Raw genomic sequence first — 20,337 nt, 5'->3', positions numbered from 1 at the left:
TCTAATTTTAGAAGCTTGTCCTCTGGAAGTACCTGAACCAATGTACATGGGTATTCATGAGCTATTGTCTGGAACTGAAAAAAAAAAATTATAATAATCTATATGTTCATTTGACTAAATATACTGTAGTTAACTCATAAAATGAAATACTGTACCTACATTAAAAAGAATGAGGTCTATATAAAAATACAGAGACACAGCCACAAAATATTATCAAGTATAGTAATAAATATAGAATATTATACTAATACATTTGCATATGCAAACAATTTGAAGATATGTAAACCATCGGTAGTGGTTAAAGGGTAAGAATCAAATTATGGATAAATTTTGTTTTACATTTGTTATACTTTTATATTATTTCAAATTTTACAAAGATAATTTGAAGTAAATAATTATATTTCTCTTTACTACAAAATTATAAACAAAAAATCTTTTAAAAAGATTTCTTATTTGATTCCCTAAAAAGTCTCAGAAGACAAAAATAAATGTACTTAACAAGTTGTAAGATATTTCATAAAACCTAGTTTGTTTAGTAAAACAAAAGCCTAAGTAGGCAAGCCAAATGAGAGTCATAAAAAAGATACCACAGTAAAGATTCCAAGTGAATATATGATTCAAAATTTACTGTATAAATCTCAAAGCAAATTTACATTAACAACTTTACCTGTAAAACTGAGTTTAGAGCACCGTCTTACAGTTTAGCAGTCACACTACATCATGATAGTTACTGACTTAAAAAAAAAAAAAAAAAGTGGATCCTGAATTCTGAAACCTATCAAAACCCTGTAGACAGAAGGTACCCAACTTGTTATTAATGGTAGAATCAAGACAGAATGCATTTGATTAATAAATTCCCTTTGGAAAAAAGAACAAAAGTCAGGTTAGTGTCTTTTTTATTCTATCTTAAATTTCTGTGAATAATTATAATCTCAACTAAAAAATCACATTTTGCCAAACCTTTGTATTTTCTTTCATTGTAGATAGCAAACTCTTGATTTTGAATAGGTGAGTGCTGGTCTATATGTAGAATAAATTTGCTATTTGGAAACAAGTTTTTCTCTTCAAGAAGTGAAAAAAATTCAAATGGAGCTAAAATGATTTTAAGAAACCATTTGCTTCATTACTTTAATTTTACTGTGATTTATGCTACAGTAACCCAATTATAGTCTTACTGCTCAGAGTTAAAATGATCTTAAGAGAAATGAATTAGTTTACATATCAGGTAAAATTTATGTTCTGAAGAATACTCGCCTTACAATTATTCCTTAACTGACAATAATTTATTACATCTTTAAAAACTTCTAAAAGTTAATTACATATAATGCAATATCCTTAGTGATTAACTTCACATTTTAATGCACTATCGAAATATTGTCATTTCTAGTGTTGGGAACCTCACTGTTGATCTGGGTCAAAATTCTGTTGTGTTGAATGATCTATGTAAGCAGTGGTTGAAATCAGGGCGATGTAAGATAGATAAACAACTGACATTGCATCAATCATGGACAAATAGGAGCAAGTATCTGATAATAGGGGCATCTACATACCAAATCCCAGGCTGTCAGAAGCAGCATGCCAGACACTCTCTGATTCAGAAGTCATAAAGAGTGTTAGTAGAGGCCATCTGATGCCTTGGATAATTTAGTGAAATTTTCTCTGCTGGCATCTATGCTGGTCAACTGGCTGTTTGCTCTCAAACCAACCCCCTGCTTTCAACCTGCCTTGTGTGGTTTTTATGGGGAACTTTCTCCTCTGGCTTCTGAAAAGATTTGGTAAATGGCAGCCGTTGTTGGATGACTGGATGGTCAAAGGAAGACAGAAGCTAGCGTATGTATCTCCACCACATCTGTGGTATATCTTCCACGGTTTCAGCTTCGATGGAAAGGCCCGAATGGTTCTAGGGTTTACCTGCTGTTCTTGGTCTATGACAACAGAGGCTCCTCTTCTCATACCTCCAATCTAGGGACTGTAGCCCCATATGTACTAGGCTAGCTTTTTCTCATTTTGAAATAACCTTGATTTTATGATTGGGCCATGTTTACTGTAGGTTCTATGTGGGAAAAGAGAAGAAGTTTGCGCCTTGTCAACAAAAAATTTTCTCCATTCTGGAATAAGGGGGCTTGATGTCTGGCATTGCTATTAAGATGTAACAACTAACATTTGCAAAGAAGGATACAATTTACAACCACATTCAACACATTATCTGCAACTTACTATGGGCAGATATATCTTACACACAAAATGCTAAAGTGAAATTGATGTATAAGTTGCATATCATTTTATCATACACATCTATTTCGAAGTTACTGTGGGTGTTTAAACAGGAAAAAAAAAGGGATAGCAATTTCCTCTGTTTTCTCTGTTTCTCAAATTAGGCTAATTGCATCTAGTGCATCTCTTTTGTTTCTGAACATAGGTGATAACTGGAAGCTCATGAGTTCAAAGTGGTGGCAATTAATCATTTTATATTCTACACTGTGCAAGAATGATAATACACATCAGACACATTGGAAAAGTTTGTACAATAGTACAACTCAATTACAATATAACTCTCCTAGACTGCTAGAAAATTCCTCTAATATAAATGATTCTTAGTGACAGGAAATGTCAACATTTTCTAGAATGTCTAGCACACATTCTAACCATTCAACTTTGATTTATGATGGCATATCATCATGTCAAAGGATACAAAATACAGGCATGTAGGATAAATAAGCCTAGAGATCTAATGTACAACATGAAGACGACAGTTAGTGAAAAAGTATTGTGTTAGGGATTTTTGTTATGTAAGTAGACTTTAGCTACTCTTGTCACACACACAAAAATGTAGCTGTGAGAAGATGGATATGTTAATCTGCTTCGCTATAGCAACTATTTTAGTATCTATATATATCCCATAACATCATTTTGTAAACCTCACACATACACAATAAAAATTATTTTAAAAATCATGCACTATAATCCCCACATAGGATAAGGTAAAACATAAAGGGCTACGTATGATTTAAAACGATATTTTCATTTTACAAATCCTAGAAGGTCTTCTTAAAATCACTGCATATATACCTAGTCAAAGACTTAAGTATGTGTGTTTATATATATATAAATGTTATATAAACTATATAAATATATATATACACTGTATATATATATGTATATATATATAGTTTGGCACAAGAATATCACCTGTTTCAAATTTCTTCTCATAAATGATTCTCACAGTATTCATTCCCTCTCATATTTCCTAGAATATTTTTTGTTACCTGAGTTACTATATGAAGACACTCTAGTCCTTATTTAAATATCTAGAAGGCAGGAGGTGGTAAAAAATGTTCATATCAATTTGAGATTTTTTCTCATTTTTTCTCACTTTGTTTTATTTCTTTTCTTTGCTTTTACAGTCTGTTCATCTCGGGGGATTATTTGCCAAAAGACTGCTTCTTGTTTAAGGCACAATCTATTCACCTTCATTAACTACTGGATTCCTCGAAGTTCTATTTTCTGCTAGTATTGGACATTTAGCAAATCTTCCTCATCTGTATTTGCTTGTATCACATCTCACCATTTGGCAAAGCCATTAAAGTTTTCTTGTATTGATTCCTTGCCATACAACAACTTACCTGTAGTACTGGTTTATTAACATCAAGCAGCTTAGCTGTGCTGCCGAAGAGCACCAGGTGCCCCTCACTGACAGTAATTCCAAAAGAGCTAAAAACTAACGTTGAGCTGAAACTAATTTTCTCCTCTGATTTAGCAAATGAGTGCTGCTTTTATTACCCTAATTGTATTTTACTCTTGTGTTTTTGAAAACCATTGATTGATCCCATTGACAAACCAGCTTATCTGTCTGATCCAAAATCAATGTTTCATTTCATTGGCTTTAGCAATATTGCTTCCTTTGCAAAAAACATTTAACTCATCTAGAACTAAGCTTCAATTTATGATAAAAAAAATGCTACCGAGACAAACATCTCATCTGGACTCACTCCTTGAAACTTAAAGCTTGCTATTCCTGAATTCCTCCACTTTAAACTGTGATTGTATTACATCATTCAGCATGTGTTTAGTCAAGAGAGGTAACTTCCTCAGCTTCAGTGTTTTTGTTACATCACAAATAAAAACTTTGCTCTTTAGAATTTTTTTAAAGCTAAATATTTGTGAACAAATGATATGTAAATGAATATGTGTGTGTGTGTCTGTAAGAAATTTTCAGCAGTTACATTGTTGAAGAGTGGTTTTTATTATGTACAAATTGTTCATATAAAGAGTAATCATAACACTTCTCTTTAGCAAATGAGATTTTTTTTAATTCATTGGAGAAAGATCTCAATATAGTGGACACAGGGCCTTGTTAAGCCTTTTTCTAGAATTGATATGCACCAATTTTATTAACTATTCCTTTATTCATTCATTCAGATTACTGTTTTACATACACATGCAACAACATTAATCTATAAACAACATACAATATGAAAGCCTGAAATTCACTATCACATATGGCTTACCATGTTTTCCTGATGTTTTCAGAATTTCACGGTCCCTCATGGTGTCTTGCTCCAGCAGACAGAGGATTGTGTCGTGCCAATGAGAACAGATTCTACTACAATTCAGTCATTGGGAAATGCCGCCCATTTAAGTACAGTGGATGTGGGGGAAATGAAAACAATTTTACTTCTAAAAGAGAATGTCTGAGGGCATGTAAAAAAGGTATAGAAGATACTCCTCCCATTAATTAACTAGTGTTTAAGATAGCAATTGAATTTAAATGATAACCTATTAAATATGAAATTAATTATCTTTATTATAAGAAAGTATGATCTAGCTAACAAATGTCCTCTTCAATTACATTTAGATAATATTGCTAGATATATAACTGTAATTTCCTTTAATGTCTTCATAGAAAAAGAATCAATTTAAAACAAATTAAACATTTTATTCTTTTAATGTTCAAATACTAAGCATTCACTTTCAAAGACTATACCAAAATGGCTTTAAGTTTTCTTGTAAGACACAAAATTTTAACATATTTATTAATGTCTTCTGAATAGAAAAGTAATGCATGTTTATAAAATACTAAGAAGAGTATAAAAATGCAAATACAAACTACCTGTAATTTAATCAACCAGATACAGCCACATATCTACTTTTTAAAAATAAAGCAAGCATGGATTTGTAACAGAAGATGAATGAATAATAAAAATGAACGGCATGCTTATCCATTTTTATTAACTCATATATGCAAAGTAACTTCCTTAAAAATAGATTGTTCTACACGAATACATGGACAAATTAAAGGCTTTTAAATCAATAACATCTTTTGGATTTAAATATTGAAAGATACTTTGAGAGGATTTTAGATAAAATGTTTCATTGTGTTATTTTATCACACATTAACTTATTCCTCTTCCTCTTATAGGTTTCATCCAAAGAATATCAAAAGGAGGCCTAATTAAAACCAAAAGAAAAAGAAAGAAGCAGAGAGTGAAAATAGCATATGAAGAAGTTTTTGTTAAAAATATGTGAATTCGTTATAGCAATATAACATTAATTCTACTAAATATTTTATACGAAATGTTTTGCTATGATTTTCTATTTTTTCTTCTACTAAAATGCTTTTAATTAATATGTTCATTAAATTTTCTATGCTTATTGTACTTGTTATCAACACATTTGTATCAGAGCTGCTTTTCTAATCTTGTTAAATTGCTTATTCTATGTCTGTAATTTATCAACTGGCTACTGGGAAATTACATATTCTCTGGATCCTTCTGTATTTGCATTTTACTACAGATTATCATACTACTGGCTACATCAAATCAGTCCTTTGTTTCCATTTGGTGACCATTTGTTTGAGGATACGATCATGTAAATGATTATCTCCTTTATAGTCTGTAAGCAGATTAAGGAATATAGCTCTCAAAAAATCAAGAACTTCTTGAGTTTCACATATAAAATGGTGACAAACACCTGCTTCTGATAAAGATTATTCAATTGTGTATTTGAAAAGACTGGTAATAACAAAATTCTATTATGTGCTTCCCTCCTTAGACATAGCTTTTCTCCTTTTGTACTAACCAGTACTTCCATCAATATTGAGCTAAATTGTCTTTGAACAGTCAACTCTGCATCATGTGCCTGCCTGATTTGGATTGGTTTGACCAATCCAAATCAGGCAGGCAAAAAAAAAAAAAAACCAATCCAAATCAGGCAGGCAATCCAAATCAGGCAGGCAAAAAAAAAAATCTTTTTGTTTGACCGTAGCCCATTCTATCAGTCAAGATGATTGAATAATTGTGTATCAAATACAACTCATGATAAGGAGAAACTTTATGGAAACAATAAGTTTTATGGCAATCGAAAGGGAATTATTTATATGTACTTCCTAATACTACGCTTCCCAATATTTTCTCTTACTAAAAATAACAAAAATATTTAAACCTTCTGAAATCTATTCCGTTATCATTAGGATTTGCACACAATGCAACTAACAATTCATGCTTTAAAAAAGTAGGTTATTTCTGTTGAAGAGAAAATTATCAGCAAGGAAGAGTCTACTAGAAAATTCATGTGCTAGTCGGAGTTAATTCACTATATCCAGACCTATATCTTTCATTTATTGCTGAGCCATGTGCAGTCTGGTATCTCAACAACCTCCAAGACATGTCAGTTTCTGTAGTGTTCACCTCAAATTTGACATTTGAATCGGAACTGATTTAGAAACAACCACTTCATTCATCTAGTATAGATTCATGACTTCTCACTAACAATGATAGTATAATTCTGCCTGTTCTTCAGGATTGAAATTTTGAACTCAGTTTAGATTTCTTGTTTTCCCTCATATACCACATCTAAACAGTCTCCAAATCCTTATGCTTTTTTTTTCAAAAAAATTCACCCAATCCCTAGGCTTTTTTCTTTACTTTTTTTTTCTTTTTCCTTTTGTTTTGTTATGTTTTCTTAGACAGGGTCCCACTCTGTCACCCAGGCTGGAGTGCAGTGGTGCAATCACGGGTCACTGAAACCTCCCACCTAGCTGGGACTACAGGTGCAGGCCACCATACCAGCTAATTTATGTAATTTTTGTAGAGATGAGCTTCCCTATGTTACCCAGGCTTGTCTTGAACACCTGGGCTCAAGCAATCTTCCAGCCCCAGCCTCCCAAAGTGCTGGATTACAGATATAAACCACAATGCCCCCATTTTTACTCTTTACTGAATCCTTCCCATCAGTATTAATTCCTCAGAAATTTAGTACATTCCTCCACCCTTTCAAAATGCTCCCAGAACTCACACTAGTTGGTACTTAACTACAACCTTCAACCTCACCATTTAATTTTGATGTATATTTTTGGGTTTACCTACAGTACTTTCTTTCATGACTACTTTGATTTAGTTAAGAATGCTCACTGTACACTGAATGTTAATTACTCAGCTAATTCACACTGATTTCCTGTTTAAAAATATGATCCCCTCCAGGCCATTCATGTGAAGTCAGGGTACAGCTGATGCCAGCTACAGACTTACTGTGTTTCAATATGGAATATCAAAAGTACTAACATATAATTACAAATCCTTTTCTACTGTGGTATACAAATTTTATCATTACAAAATAGTATCAGCTTTTTTCACTTAAGGAAAATATTACATCTTGATTCAAATGTTCAGTACATAAATAATTGCCTTAAAGTGAGTCTTTGTTGTGGAATTTGAGAGTTTTGGAAATCAAAGGCCCTTGTGAAACATTTCCTGTTGCCGTTTATTTATAGATAGCAGTAGCTTCAAATAAGTGGGAAAGTCTGCTTGGGTGAAGTGGTAGATAGTCACTAAGATTGTATAAATAGCGCATTTGTGAGTTGCGTAATTGTTTTCTCCAACAATAACCACTGGTCCATTGGTTCACTACTTACTCAAGAAAGACATGTACTGAGATGGCTTGAAATGTTTAATGCATGTGAACGTTATTTTTACCATGTTTTGAAATAAGACCTTTATGGTATTGTCTTCCTTTGTTTTCCACAATCAAATGCATCTAACTGTGAATTGTATATGGAATTATATTATTCAGCATATACATATATTTACCTGCTTTGTTCATTCTGTGTATTCAAAATTAACAGATCATGCTGAAAACCACTCAAATGATTATATTTTTTACATTATAAGAAGTAAAATATATTATTCTGAATAATGAAACTTGGCTGTTGGACTCGCAACGATTTTAGTACATAAAAAAGAATTCAATGCTCATTACTTATCATAAAGGTACAGAATCTTAAGATCAAAAAAAAATTGTTTCCACACTCTGCTTTTATTTCCTTTAATTGGAATTGTTAATAGTTGCCTTTTAATTACAAGTACTCATCCATATATTATAATTTATTTGTCAAACAAATTAGTACACTATGTCCTAACAATCTATACATTTTAAATTTACTCTGCTACATATGTATTTTCATCACTCATTTCATATATAATTGTACAAATATAGACATGTATATGTAAATATATGTTATATAACTATACATTACATAACTTCTTATCCTGACTATTGTATTTGGCCTAGCCCATCTCTATACCGGAAGAAAAAAGACAATGACACTAAACTAGCTAACTATTTAGGTCTTTTGTTGATTCTTCCATCAGCTGCTCCTCCTCTTATCTGTTTTTTAGCAAATTAGCATTTTTATTTAGTGTTTCCAACTTCTGACTTTAAGTGTTTTCTCAGGGACTTTGGCTGGGATGTACTTTAATCACTTTCCCCACATTTTGCTAGGTAGAACAGAAAACCTTGCTTTTGTTGGTCCTGCAGGTCCAGTTTCTGAACTACTTTCAACTACATAGCTAGTTTCTTGGTTAGAATTACTCAGAGTACTTATAAATATAAGAAAGATTTAGATAGTCGGTGCATGGTAATTTATTGTACCAGGAAAAGAGAGAGAGAGAGAGAGAGAGAGAGAGAGAGAGAGAGAGAGAGACTTTAATCTTATAATAAAATGGAGCATTAGGACAATGAATATAATTTCCTCATCAATTTAGCCACAGATTATAAAATTTCTAGCCCAGTCAGTTTGAAATACAACAGATATATTTGAATCACAAAACTGAAAAGACCAGAGGAATTTGACTTGAGTATAGATAGATTCAGGGTAGCATATTAGGCCAATAAAACTCAGGCTATCTTTGGCTCATGATTCTGCTGCCCAGTATATTTTGCTTTTGTTTTCTAGTTGCACAAGGTTTCAATATGACTTTCAGAATTTAGGGTGCACATCTTTTCAGGGTAAAGTCTTCTAAAAAACTGTGGATTATCCTACCTCAAATAATTGAGTTAAAGTCCTGGCTTCACGCTCATTGACCCAAATGTCTTAGGTCACCCTTGAAGCTAACATCATGTGTAGAGAAATATGACTGTCTGATTGAACAACGTTGATTCACAAGTCCACTCCTAAATATCTTTCTGGTGTTAACACTATCTGAAACTTGTAATCTGACTAGCAGGGCTGGGACTAGAGTAAGGCAAATGAGGTAATCTCTTCAGGCACAACATTTAAGGGAACATTAAAAAATCTCAGTAACCAAGATAAATAATATGGTAATGCAACATGTTTAAAAAATTAAAATTACAGCAAACATCCATGATAAATAAAATATCAGAATTTTTAAAAAGACAGGATTAATAACCAAGTCATATTGGAATCTAAGACAAAAGGAAAAACTAGTAATACTAATAATTTTTAGTAAATGTAAAATATTTCAAATTTAATTATTGTTTAATATAATAAAAATACTAACATGTATAAGCTAAATTATTATTATCAATAGAGAAAGACAAATCATTTAATGAAAGTTAATGCTTGTTTCATGATTAAAACTTTTAGCAAACTAAAAAAGAGACATGATAATATGAGGATGGATAGCAACTAAAAACATGCAATAACATGATGCTAAGTGTTAAAATTTTAAGAACATTTCCACTAAAGTCCACTATCTGTGCTATACAACATATTCAAGCAATCTTAATTTGTAACTAACGCAAAAACGCAAGGAACAGAAATTAGATATAAATATTACATTATATTTTAGTTATATAATATGCTTATCATAATTGAAAATTCAAGATAATCTGAAGCATAACAATTAGAAATAAATAATACTGGAGTTTAGCAAGATTGCTATATGAAAGTTCAACATACGAAATTGAAACAGGAAAAGTACCCTTGTCCGGATAGGAGCATGTGACGGGTGAGGGGCTTGCTTCTTCAGCGCCCGGCTGCGCAAACCTCTATGAGAGCATACAGACAAGCAGGCCATGGGGCTCCAACCCCACGGCAGTGACTAGGGGTGGATGTTCAGAGCTCCTGAAGCCCCAGTGGGCGTGTGTTACAGGATGCTCTTTTAGTTCTGCTCTTTTAGTTTTGCCGTCTGTAGGCTTGTGTTAACCAGCTCATAGCCCTCCTTACTTATCACAAGGACGGAAGGATTTCTGTATTCCAGGGTTTCTTGCCTTGGTATACCGGAAGAATCAGATCACGCGCGGGCTTGGAGAATGAGTCCAAGGTTTTATTGAGTAGAAGTAGTTCTCAGCAGATGTGGGAGCCAGACGGGAGATGGACCAGGGGTCTGGCTGCTTAGCGGCCCGTGCTCTTCTCCTCCTGATCTCGCCAAACTGCCAAACTCCACATCATTCCTCCAGTCAATGACCTGCTGTCCTGCCAGTGTCTGTCATGTGCTCTTCCACCGGCATGCTCGCCTGAGGTCCTGCCGATGTCCAGCTGCTTGTGTCTTCTTCCGCTGATCCCCTCCTCTGAACGTCCCGAAGCTTGTGTATCTGCCTGCTAGGGTCTCAGTTTTTATAGGCCTAGGATGGGGGCATGGTGGGCCAGAGTGGTTTTGGAAAATGCAACATTTGGGAGCAAAGGCAGGAGTGCCTGTCCTCACCTAGGTTCATGGGCACAAGTCAGAGGGTGAAGCCCTAGCCAGGGACCGGCCTTGCTCAACCCAGCACTGTCTCCCGTTCGGTATCATTTAAAGGGACCATGCTCTTCCCTTCCCAGCACTCCTGTATCAAAATCAATAGCATTTCTGTACACTAGGGAAAATGTACTAGCCACAATAGAACAGGAACCCTAATGTGCCCAACAGTAAATCCCACAAAAGATGATTTTTAAGACTTTTAGATAAAAAAATCCTATATTGAAAATTCAAATATGTTATTGAAGTACATAAATGGAGCTATTTTTTTTCCTATTTATTGTAACTTCTATAATTAGTATTCACAAAGAAATAAGCCAATGATAACACTAGATTATAAGAAACTCTTCGTAATTAAAATGAAATAAACGTTTTTTAAAATCAAAAAAATGGAAGATAAAGTTAAAAAAATCTCTAAGCTATGGAAAGAAGAAGTCATAAGAATGAAAAAGAAGATAGAAAAGGTAAAATTTCACAATTAGTTCAGGTGCCCTACCTTGAAGTGTCAAAAGGATCTGGAAAATAGCAGAGATAAATAGAGGGGAGGGACATCTTACAGAGAGAGAATAACGGAGATTCCCTTCACTGAAATTGTGTGTTGTACCCAACCAAGGGTAACCACCTAACATACCCCCTCTGCACACACATGAAATTTCAAATACTAGCAATGAAGAGAAAAGTCCTAGGGACAGGAGACTGTGGAGGGATAAGTCACGTACAAAGAAATAGAAATAAAAAGGAATTGTACATTTCAATGACAGTAATGGAAGGAAGCCACAAGACAGTTGGATGTAGAAGTCTGAGGGATGACAAATGGCTATTTACTTGCTTGAAGTCTGTCTGTACTAACTGATCTTTCAATTGTGTGTGTGTAGTGCTTTGCTGAAAGATGGGAAAGAGGCTTTGGGAAAAAGTTTTAGAATATAAACTAAGAGATACTGTTTCTAGTACCAATACTAACCTAGTGGATGAATTTTTTTGACCATCTAATTTCTCTGGCCCCATATTTACTTATATTTAGAATGAATGTTTTGGACTAGACTGGCTGTAAAAACAAGTTTTTTGGTTTGGGTAATTTTAAGATTTTTATGGCAATACCCTCTATTTAAAAGTATCTGATACCGACATATGTTAAGCCAAAAAGAATGGAGCAATGTTCTGTGATTGAAAAACAAAAATCGACATTGGCCAAATTCTACAGTTAGCAATATCCATAACCCCCCTAGCATAAGGTTGTTATATACAGTAGTCTTCTATATTCTTCAAAAATAGCCTATGCTGATGGAGCTTGACATCTTCAAACTGACTATACCTACAATTTCCTTTTTCAGTGCCTGATTAATTCCCAAACATCAAAAGATTTTATGAGAAGCTTCCAAGTAATTACTTTACAGGAGGTCCCACATACTGCGGGATTTCCTGAATGCCTTAATAATGGGTTTTATAATCAAAAAACATTTTCTGAATCCATTAACTTTTTCTTTCTCAATATTATATATATTGTAGGGAAAATAATATATGTGGATCTGATTTATACTAACTCATCAAGGCATTTCAAGCTCATGAGAAGTTTTGACATAATTTTTAGACCATTTAGTCTCTTAATTAATCTAAAAAAGTAAGCCAAATTTAATTAATAATAATTAACTAGAATTAGATTTTTCTAGTACCAAAATGTTTTATGTCAATCAACAATTTATTCTAATAAGTTTTAGACAAATCCTAATTGTAGCCAAAATCAACTCATTCCTGTCAACGTTACTGATGATTTGCTATTCTTTTTCATTATAAGATAAAATCAGCCAACTCAATTATGAACTTGAATGTCTTTAGGGACTTAATCCATATTTAATCTGTATTTGCACAAGGGGCATAATTCTAATTTATTGAACTCTTTTTCTAAGCTGCAGGTGCTCTCAAATTAGAAGCCAGAGGAAACTGCTACTTCCTTCTTGTTAGTCAGTTTTTGGAATCAGAAAGCAAGAACTTTGACTTTCCAACAGTCTTTTTTTTAAAACGTATTCCCCACTCTCAACAGAATGTTCCACAAAATTTGTACATCACTCTAGGGAAATTTCCAGAGTTTCAAGATGTGAACAGCTGTGAGCTACCTAAATGATCCATCTTGCCAAGAAATTGTTACTCCAGAGACGACGAAATAAACAATTACCATTTTTTTATTGAAAATATCTGCCACTGTTCAATGAGAAAGTATTTAAAATTCTAAAGCTAATGACTGTATATGTTAGGAAATTTCTTATTTATCTCTTTACATAGTCTTTATTAACTATTTTCCTTCTTCACAAGCTACACACACACACACACAATCATTTAATTAGGGAGAAAATATTTAAAACCACTGCATTCCACAGTTTCTCTCATCTCCACTGGTTGTTAATAAACTGGCAGATGCACAGGAAGACTATTTAAAGACTATAGTTGGAGAAAAGTCTAATGCCAAATCAAATATAATGATAAAGAACACAGGGTTTGGATTCAAAACAACTTAGATTTGAATTCAGTAGGACTTCATATCATTAATCGTCGTGCTTTGTCTGTAAAATGATTGTGAGGGTAAATGAGATCATACATACAAGAGGGCTTAGTACAGTACTACATTGTAAAGATTCAATAAAATGGTACCATTTGGTATATACAATTTACTATTTAATATTTCAATGGTTTAGAATACAGTCTCTGAGCTGTAATAACAGTTATTCAAATAAGCTAGGCAATTACAAGTCAAAGTAGGAAAATTTGAGGTAAGTTTTGTCTACAAAGGTTATCCTGTATATGAGAAATGAACATAAATATGATGTAGTTGTACTTTTAACAAGATCAATTAAGGGACAGGTAAAAATATGAATTAGATAACTTTTAATTTTTTTAATAGTTTGTTTTTGACATAATTGTCTAAGAAGTGCTAACAGATTTTTAATATGAAAATTTTTCTAACATGGATTTTAAAAGGGCAAAAATCAGTAAATTGTTCTTTTTATTTACAAATTTATATAAAACTCATCTTAAAATATTTGCATATGTCTTATGTTTCTAAGAAGTTTTAAAAGTTTATAAAATGATCATCACTATTGCTTGTGTCATCCTCCCAAATATTCAGAACCTACATCATTATTCCTACATAAATAATAGTGGAAATGTATGATCCGAATAGACATTAGAATTAAAAATAGAAAAATGACTAAGTAAGTTGTTAATGTTTTAATGTGAACTTGCTGAAAACTATTATGTTTTTCTATTTTGCTAGTGTTCACTATTTTCTTTTTCTCAATGTGGAATTATCTAACTGAAGACCCAATAACCCACATAATTTGGCATATAGTTTCTATAATTATCTTCCAAAGTATGTGAAATAGTTTACCAAATTAGATGTTTTTCAAATAATGAAAAATTGGTGGTAACATGCTGTAAAGAAGGAAGACACATTCAATAATGCAACACCTAGAGTGTCAAGTTTCGTTCTACCAATTTCCAGTTAACTACTAAGATTCCATCCCCTTACCTAAAAAGTGGAAATAAAATCTCCACAGAATTAAATAAAGAAAATATCTAAAAAGTATAGCATATTTTTGGAAGCAATCCTGGTTTTCAACAGTGCTACTTTCCTGTCCCAACTTTCCCTAAAATAAAGCAGAAACCTATCAGTGTTACTAGATATTAAATACTTGAAAATATTGTCATGAGCTGCATTTCAGTCAATAACGAACCACACATATGACAGTGGGGCCCGTAAGTTTATAATGGAGCTAAAAAATTCCTATCCCCTAATGATTTCCTAGCTGTTGTAATGTCATAGCATGACAGATTACTCCCGTGTTTGTGGTGAAGCTGATTAAACCTACTGTGCTGCCAGTCGCATAAAGGAATAGTGCACATAATTTTGTGCAGTACACAATACTTGATAATGGTAATAAAATTAAATTATGGGTTTATATATTTACTATACTATACATTTTACTGTTACTGTATTTCAATTTTACTTATTCAATTTGGAGTTGTTTTGAGACAGAGTCTTGCTCTGTTTCCCAGGCTGTAGTGCAGTGGTACAATCATGACTCATGGCAACCTCGAACTCCTGGACTCAAGCAATCCTCCCACTTCAGCCTTCCGAGTAGCTGGGACTGCAGATGTGCACCATCAATTTTTAAAAAATTTTTTGTAGAGACAGAGTCCCACTACTGCCTCGAACTCCAGGCCTCAAGCAATCCTCCTGCCTCAGTCTTCCAAAGTGCTAGGATTATAGGGGTAAGTCACTACATCCCAGCTTATTATTATTTTAGAGTGTCTTCCTTCTACTTATTAAAAAATAAGTTAAGGGTAAAAAATCCTCAGGCTGTTCAGAAGAAGGACAGTTCGGAAGAAGGAATTGTGTATCATCAGAGATGACAGCTCCATGTGTATTATTGCCCCTGAAGACCTTCCAGTAGGACAGGATGTGGAGACAGAAGACAGTGATACTGATGATACTGACCCTGTGTAGGCCTAGACTAATGCATGTGTTCGTGTCTCCATTCTTAACAAAAACTTTAAAAAGTAAAAACAAATAAATTTTAAAAACAGAAAACAGCTTATGGAGAAAAAATATTTTGTATAGCTGCACGTGTTTGTGTTTTGCTAAGTTGTGTTAAGCTAAGTGTTATTACAAAAGAGTTCAAAAAATTTAAATTAAAACTTTTAAAATCAAATTCAATTTTTTATAAATTAAAAAGTACATTGAGTAAAAGACATACAATAAGCTAAGGTTAGCTTATTGTTTCAAAATATATATATATATATATTTTACAAATGTATTGTTGCCTGAGAGAACACTGTTCATAAAGTCTACAGTAGTATGGAGCAATGTCCTAGGCCTTCACATTCACTCTCCACTCACTCAGAACAGCTTCTAGTCCTGCAAGCTTCATTTGTGATAAGTGCCCTATTCAGTATTCAGTATTCAGTACAGCAACATGCTGTACAGGTTTGTAGCCTAGAAGCAATAGGCTGCCCCATCTAGCCTAGGTGTGTAGTAGGCTATACCATCTAGGTTTGTGTAAGTACACACTATGAGGTTCACACAATGATGAATTCCCCTAACAACCCATTTCTCAAAATGTGTCCTGATTATTTAGTGACATATGACTGTAGAATAGTTGACATAATCCAAAATCAAATTCATTTTTATGCTTCCTTACAATTAATCCAAAAAAGAGAGTATTTTAATTATAGCATTTTTATTTTCTGAATCTAAAAATGCCATGAGAAATGAATTTTAAGAGTATCATATATAAGGGACTATGATTAAAACTGAGGATATTAACTTCAAGTAATACTTTGTAGAAAGTCATAAAAAATTTCTTTAAAAAGGTTTTGTATTTTTCTCCTTACCCAAACCTCATCCAGACCCACCAGCATGTTCCTAAAACATGCTTTGTATTATATGACCCCTCGCACATGGAGTAAAATACGAATTCCTTACCCCAATCAACATGGCCCTACATTCTGTGTCCTCATGTACGCACTTGGGTCTCTCTTCTTGCTCACTGGTCTCCAAGCTCCAGGAGCAATCCAAGTATAGCACCTGAGCAAGTTTTGTCTACCTGCAACAGCCTCTTAGTAGACTCTGTTTTTATGCCTCTCCCACATAGTTAAAATATTGATATATAATAGTCCCACATTTTTATGGGGTACATGTGGTCTTCTGTTACATGCACAGAATGTGTAACAATCAAGTCAGGGTATTTAAAGTATCTACCACCTGAGTAGTTACCATTTTCCTATGTTGGCAACATTTCAAGTCCTCTCTTGTAGCCATTTAAAAATATATGACACATTGTTCTTAACTCTCGTCACTCTACTTTGCCCTTGAACACTGGAACCTATTCCTTCTATTTAAGTGTATGTTTGTAATCCTTACCCAACCCTTTGTTTTTTTTAATCTCCCACCTTCCCTTCCCAGATTCTGGTAACTATCATTCTAGTCTCTATCACCAGAAAATCAAATTTTTAACCTTTCACATATGAGAGAGAACAGGCAATATTTGACTTTTTGTGCCTGGCTTATTTTACTTAACATAATGATTTCCGGTTCCATTCATGTTGCTACAAGTGACAAGATTTCATTCTTTTTATGGCCAAGTAGTATTCCATTGTGTAGGTAAAACAAACTTTCTTTATCTAGTCACCCATTGATGGACACTTATGATGATTAAATATCTTGGCTATTATGAATTGTGCTGCAATAAACATAGGGTGCAGGTATCTCTTTGATATACTAATTTACTTTCCTGTGAATACTGTGGGATTGCTGGATCATATGGTAGTTCTGTTTTTAAGTTTTTTGATAAATGTCCATACTGTTTTTTCTCATGGCTATGCTAATTTACATTCCCACCAACAACATATAAGCTTTTTTCTCCTCCACATCCTCACCGACATCTATTGTGTTTTGTCTTTTTCATAGTTACCATTCTAACTGGAGTAAGATGATATCCCATTGTGGTTTTGACTTTCATTTCCCTGATGATTAGTGATAATAAGAATTTAAAAAATATATCTGTTGACTATTTGTATGTCATCTATTGAAAATGTCTATTCATTTGCCTACTTGCCAACAAGTTCTTTACCTACTTGTTAATTGAATTATTATTTTTGCTATTGAGTTGTTTTATTATTCCCTTGTCAGATGAAAAGGTAGCAAATATTTTCTCCCATTCAACAGGTGATTTCTTTATTCTGTTGATTGTTTCCTTTGCTATACAGAAGGTTTTTTTATTTAGTGTAGTATCATTTGTTTATTTTTGTTTTATTGCCTGTGCCTTCTTAGACATAAAATCTTTAACTAGATCAATGTGTCTCCTATATTTTTTTCTAGTAGTTTTACAGTTTTGAGACTTATATTTTGGTCTCTAATCCATTTTGAGTTGACTTTTGTATATGATGTGAGATAGGGGTCTAGTTTCATTCTTCTGCATATGGTTATCCAGTTTTCTGGATATTGGTACTATTTACTGAATTGGTTGTCCACTCCAAATGTAGGTGCTTGGTGCCTTGGTTGAAAACCAGATGGTAGTTTAATATGTAAATATATTTCCGGGTTCTCTATTTTTGTCCATTGAACTGGCTTTCAGAGGGGAAGACTTTTTCCTGAAGACACATCTATGGTATTGGTTGGATAGGACACTTCAGCTTTGATTTTGAGAATGTAGTCTCTGTGTAATATCTTCAGCTACAAATAACATCAGTGGTGTTTGTGATTTCCTCAGTGGCTTAGGCTGCAGTTGTTATTGCAGGCTGTAGTGAGATTTTGCTGGGAACAGGGACTCTACTTGGGCCAGTCCTCAGGACCCAGTGGATGCAGTGGTGGGCCAAGTGTTCCTGTCCTTAGGTCTCTGGTTAGCATACATGGACATCAATGTTAGCAGGTGCAAACAGGCTAATTTGGGGGCTTTCCAGCAACTTGCTCAGGTACTGGCAGAGATAATATTGGGCAAGGCAAGTGGGTGGGCTTTTAGTCTCCTGGGAATCATGTGTGGCATGGGCAATGGCAGTAGCAGTAGTGAGACAACCCTTAGGCTTCAGAATAGTATGCATTGGTGTTAGCAGGGGCTACATCATACTAGGTGGGCCAGTTCCCATGCCCCCAGGTGGCAAATGCAAGTTGGTACTGGCTATGGCAATGTTAGCGGGGTGGGAGTCATTTAGCCAGAGCAGGATCATAGTGAATTAATGATTGATTTTGTTTCCAACAGATAGTGGTAGAACAAATGCTTTCCATGCTTTAACATAGCGAGAGCCTTGTTTATCAGACGTGAGAGAGATTTATCACTCTGTTGTTAGTTTTCAGTGATTTGATTTGTATTCCTGATCAGATACGTAGGAGTTAGTCTTCTTTGGCCTAGCCATCTCTAGCTTTGAATCATGAAAACAGATGGAGTGATAACTACATAGAAAGACGAAAGAAGGTATGACATCTTATTTTATAATTTTAAAATTACATTGTGATTTAATGCCTATTACATCATTGTTTTCCTCTGCACTTAAAATTTGATGAAATACATATTCTCCATCGACTATATGGGCTTTGATTTGTATAGTCTACATTAAGTATCCACCCCTTGTAACTATATTTATCAAGTACATTAGGATGTTTTCTTAGAAATCTTCCCTAGTTGTTGAGATTTTTTTCATTACAGAAAAAGCAATAGAATTTCATTTTTATTCTGGTCACAGAACTTTTTGTAATTTGAGAATGTCTAACACTAGATGGCAGGATGACACTATAGATTCCGCAAAACTCTAAAAGGAAAGATGTGACACTTTCTCAAAGGTGTTAAGGGTTCCTAGGCAAATCCAGCATATATTTCAATATATGCATTATATACAGTTCCAGAGTCGTTAATATTTAAAGTCTCACTGTACATTATTGACTGATATTAAATATGAATAAGCTTTTAAAGAAAATAAACAAAAACATAAGTTGTTAATGTTTTTATATGTTACATAAATATGATGATAGCTGAAGAAAATAGTTTGTTAATACTGGAAAGATATGAATACTATTCGTCATCTTTAGAACTTAATGATTAAATTATTTATGTAAAATATAGGGATTTGTCATTTAATCAAATACTACTTAAGTCAAAATGCCTGAATACAAATATAAATAAACCTTTTATTTTCATAGTCAAGATTGATATTTAGCAAATAAGAGGCATTTAGGAGTAAATCCACGTGAAATGCATATCCAGAATTAAAAAGGGCATCTTTTTTGATGCCAACTAAAACCATCCTAGAAATAGTAAGAACTATTTTAAACTCTTCTGGGAAAGAAGATTTGGGTTTCCCAAATAAATTACTCACACAATGTTAGTATTTATGTGCTACTTGTCATTGCTCTATTGATAAGTATGGCTAGGTTCACCATATACCATATAATATTTTTTTCTTCAAACCAGAGCACTTTTGAGCCTGAAATTATGAATTGGGACTGCCCCAGAAAATGAGGACATATGATTACCCTATTGAAGGTATTTCCCCTCAGAAAGTTCATTGTATACTCCCATTTAAGTAAGCATTTATAATTTTGTTGTATTTAAAAATCCATTGAATTAGTCCATAACTCACTAGCCAGTACTAGCACTTTATTCTAGCAATAGCCACCCCTCCAACACTCATAAATATCTGTAAGAAAGTACTAAGTTCCCCGGAAGATCTAAATCCATCAGGGTATAAGAATTTTTAAAATAGGCAAATGTTTCGCCAATTATTTTTTATGTTACTTGACTTTCTTGAGAAAATACATTATTAAATACTAAAAGAAACTCTACATATAGGCTATAAAATAGTTTTATTTATCTGTATATTA

General features: G+C 33.5%; 1 protein-coding gene across 2 annotated transcripts in view; it reads left to right on the top strand.

Annotated features, from left to right (window-relative positions):
* The window catches only part of LOC105468250 (tissue factor pathway inhibitor), a 103,402-nt gene extending 96,223 nt beyond the window's left edge, over window positions 1–7,179 (top strand). For both annotated transcript variants that reach the window (XM_071073033.1, XM_011718353.3), the window contains 2 exons: window positions 4,531–4,710; window positions 5,420–7,179. In XM_071073033.1, the coding sequence (XP_070929134.1) occupies window positions 4,531–4,710; window positions 5,420–5,526 (287 nt within the window). In that variant the 3' untranslated portion in view covers window positions 5,527–7,179. The remainder of the gene's footprint in view (window positions 1–4,530; window positions 4,711–5,419) is intronic.
* The last annotated feature ends 13,158 nt before the right edge of the window (window positions 7,180–20,337 follow it).

Source organism: Macaca nemestrina, chromosome 11 (assembly GCF_043159975.1).
Source record: "Macaca nemestrina isolate mMacNem1 chromosome 11, mMacNem.hap1, whole genome shotgun sequence".
NCBI classification, from domain to species: Eukaryota; Metazoa; Chordata; class Mammalia; order Primates; family Cercopithecidae; genus Macaca; species Macaca nemestrina.
This window is presented reverse-complemented; position numbering and strand designations above follow the sequence as displayed.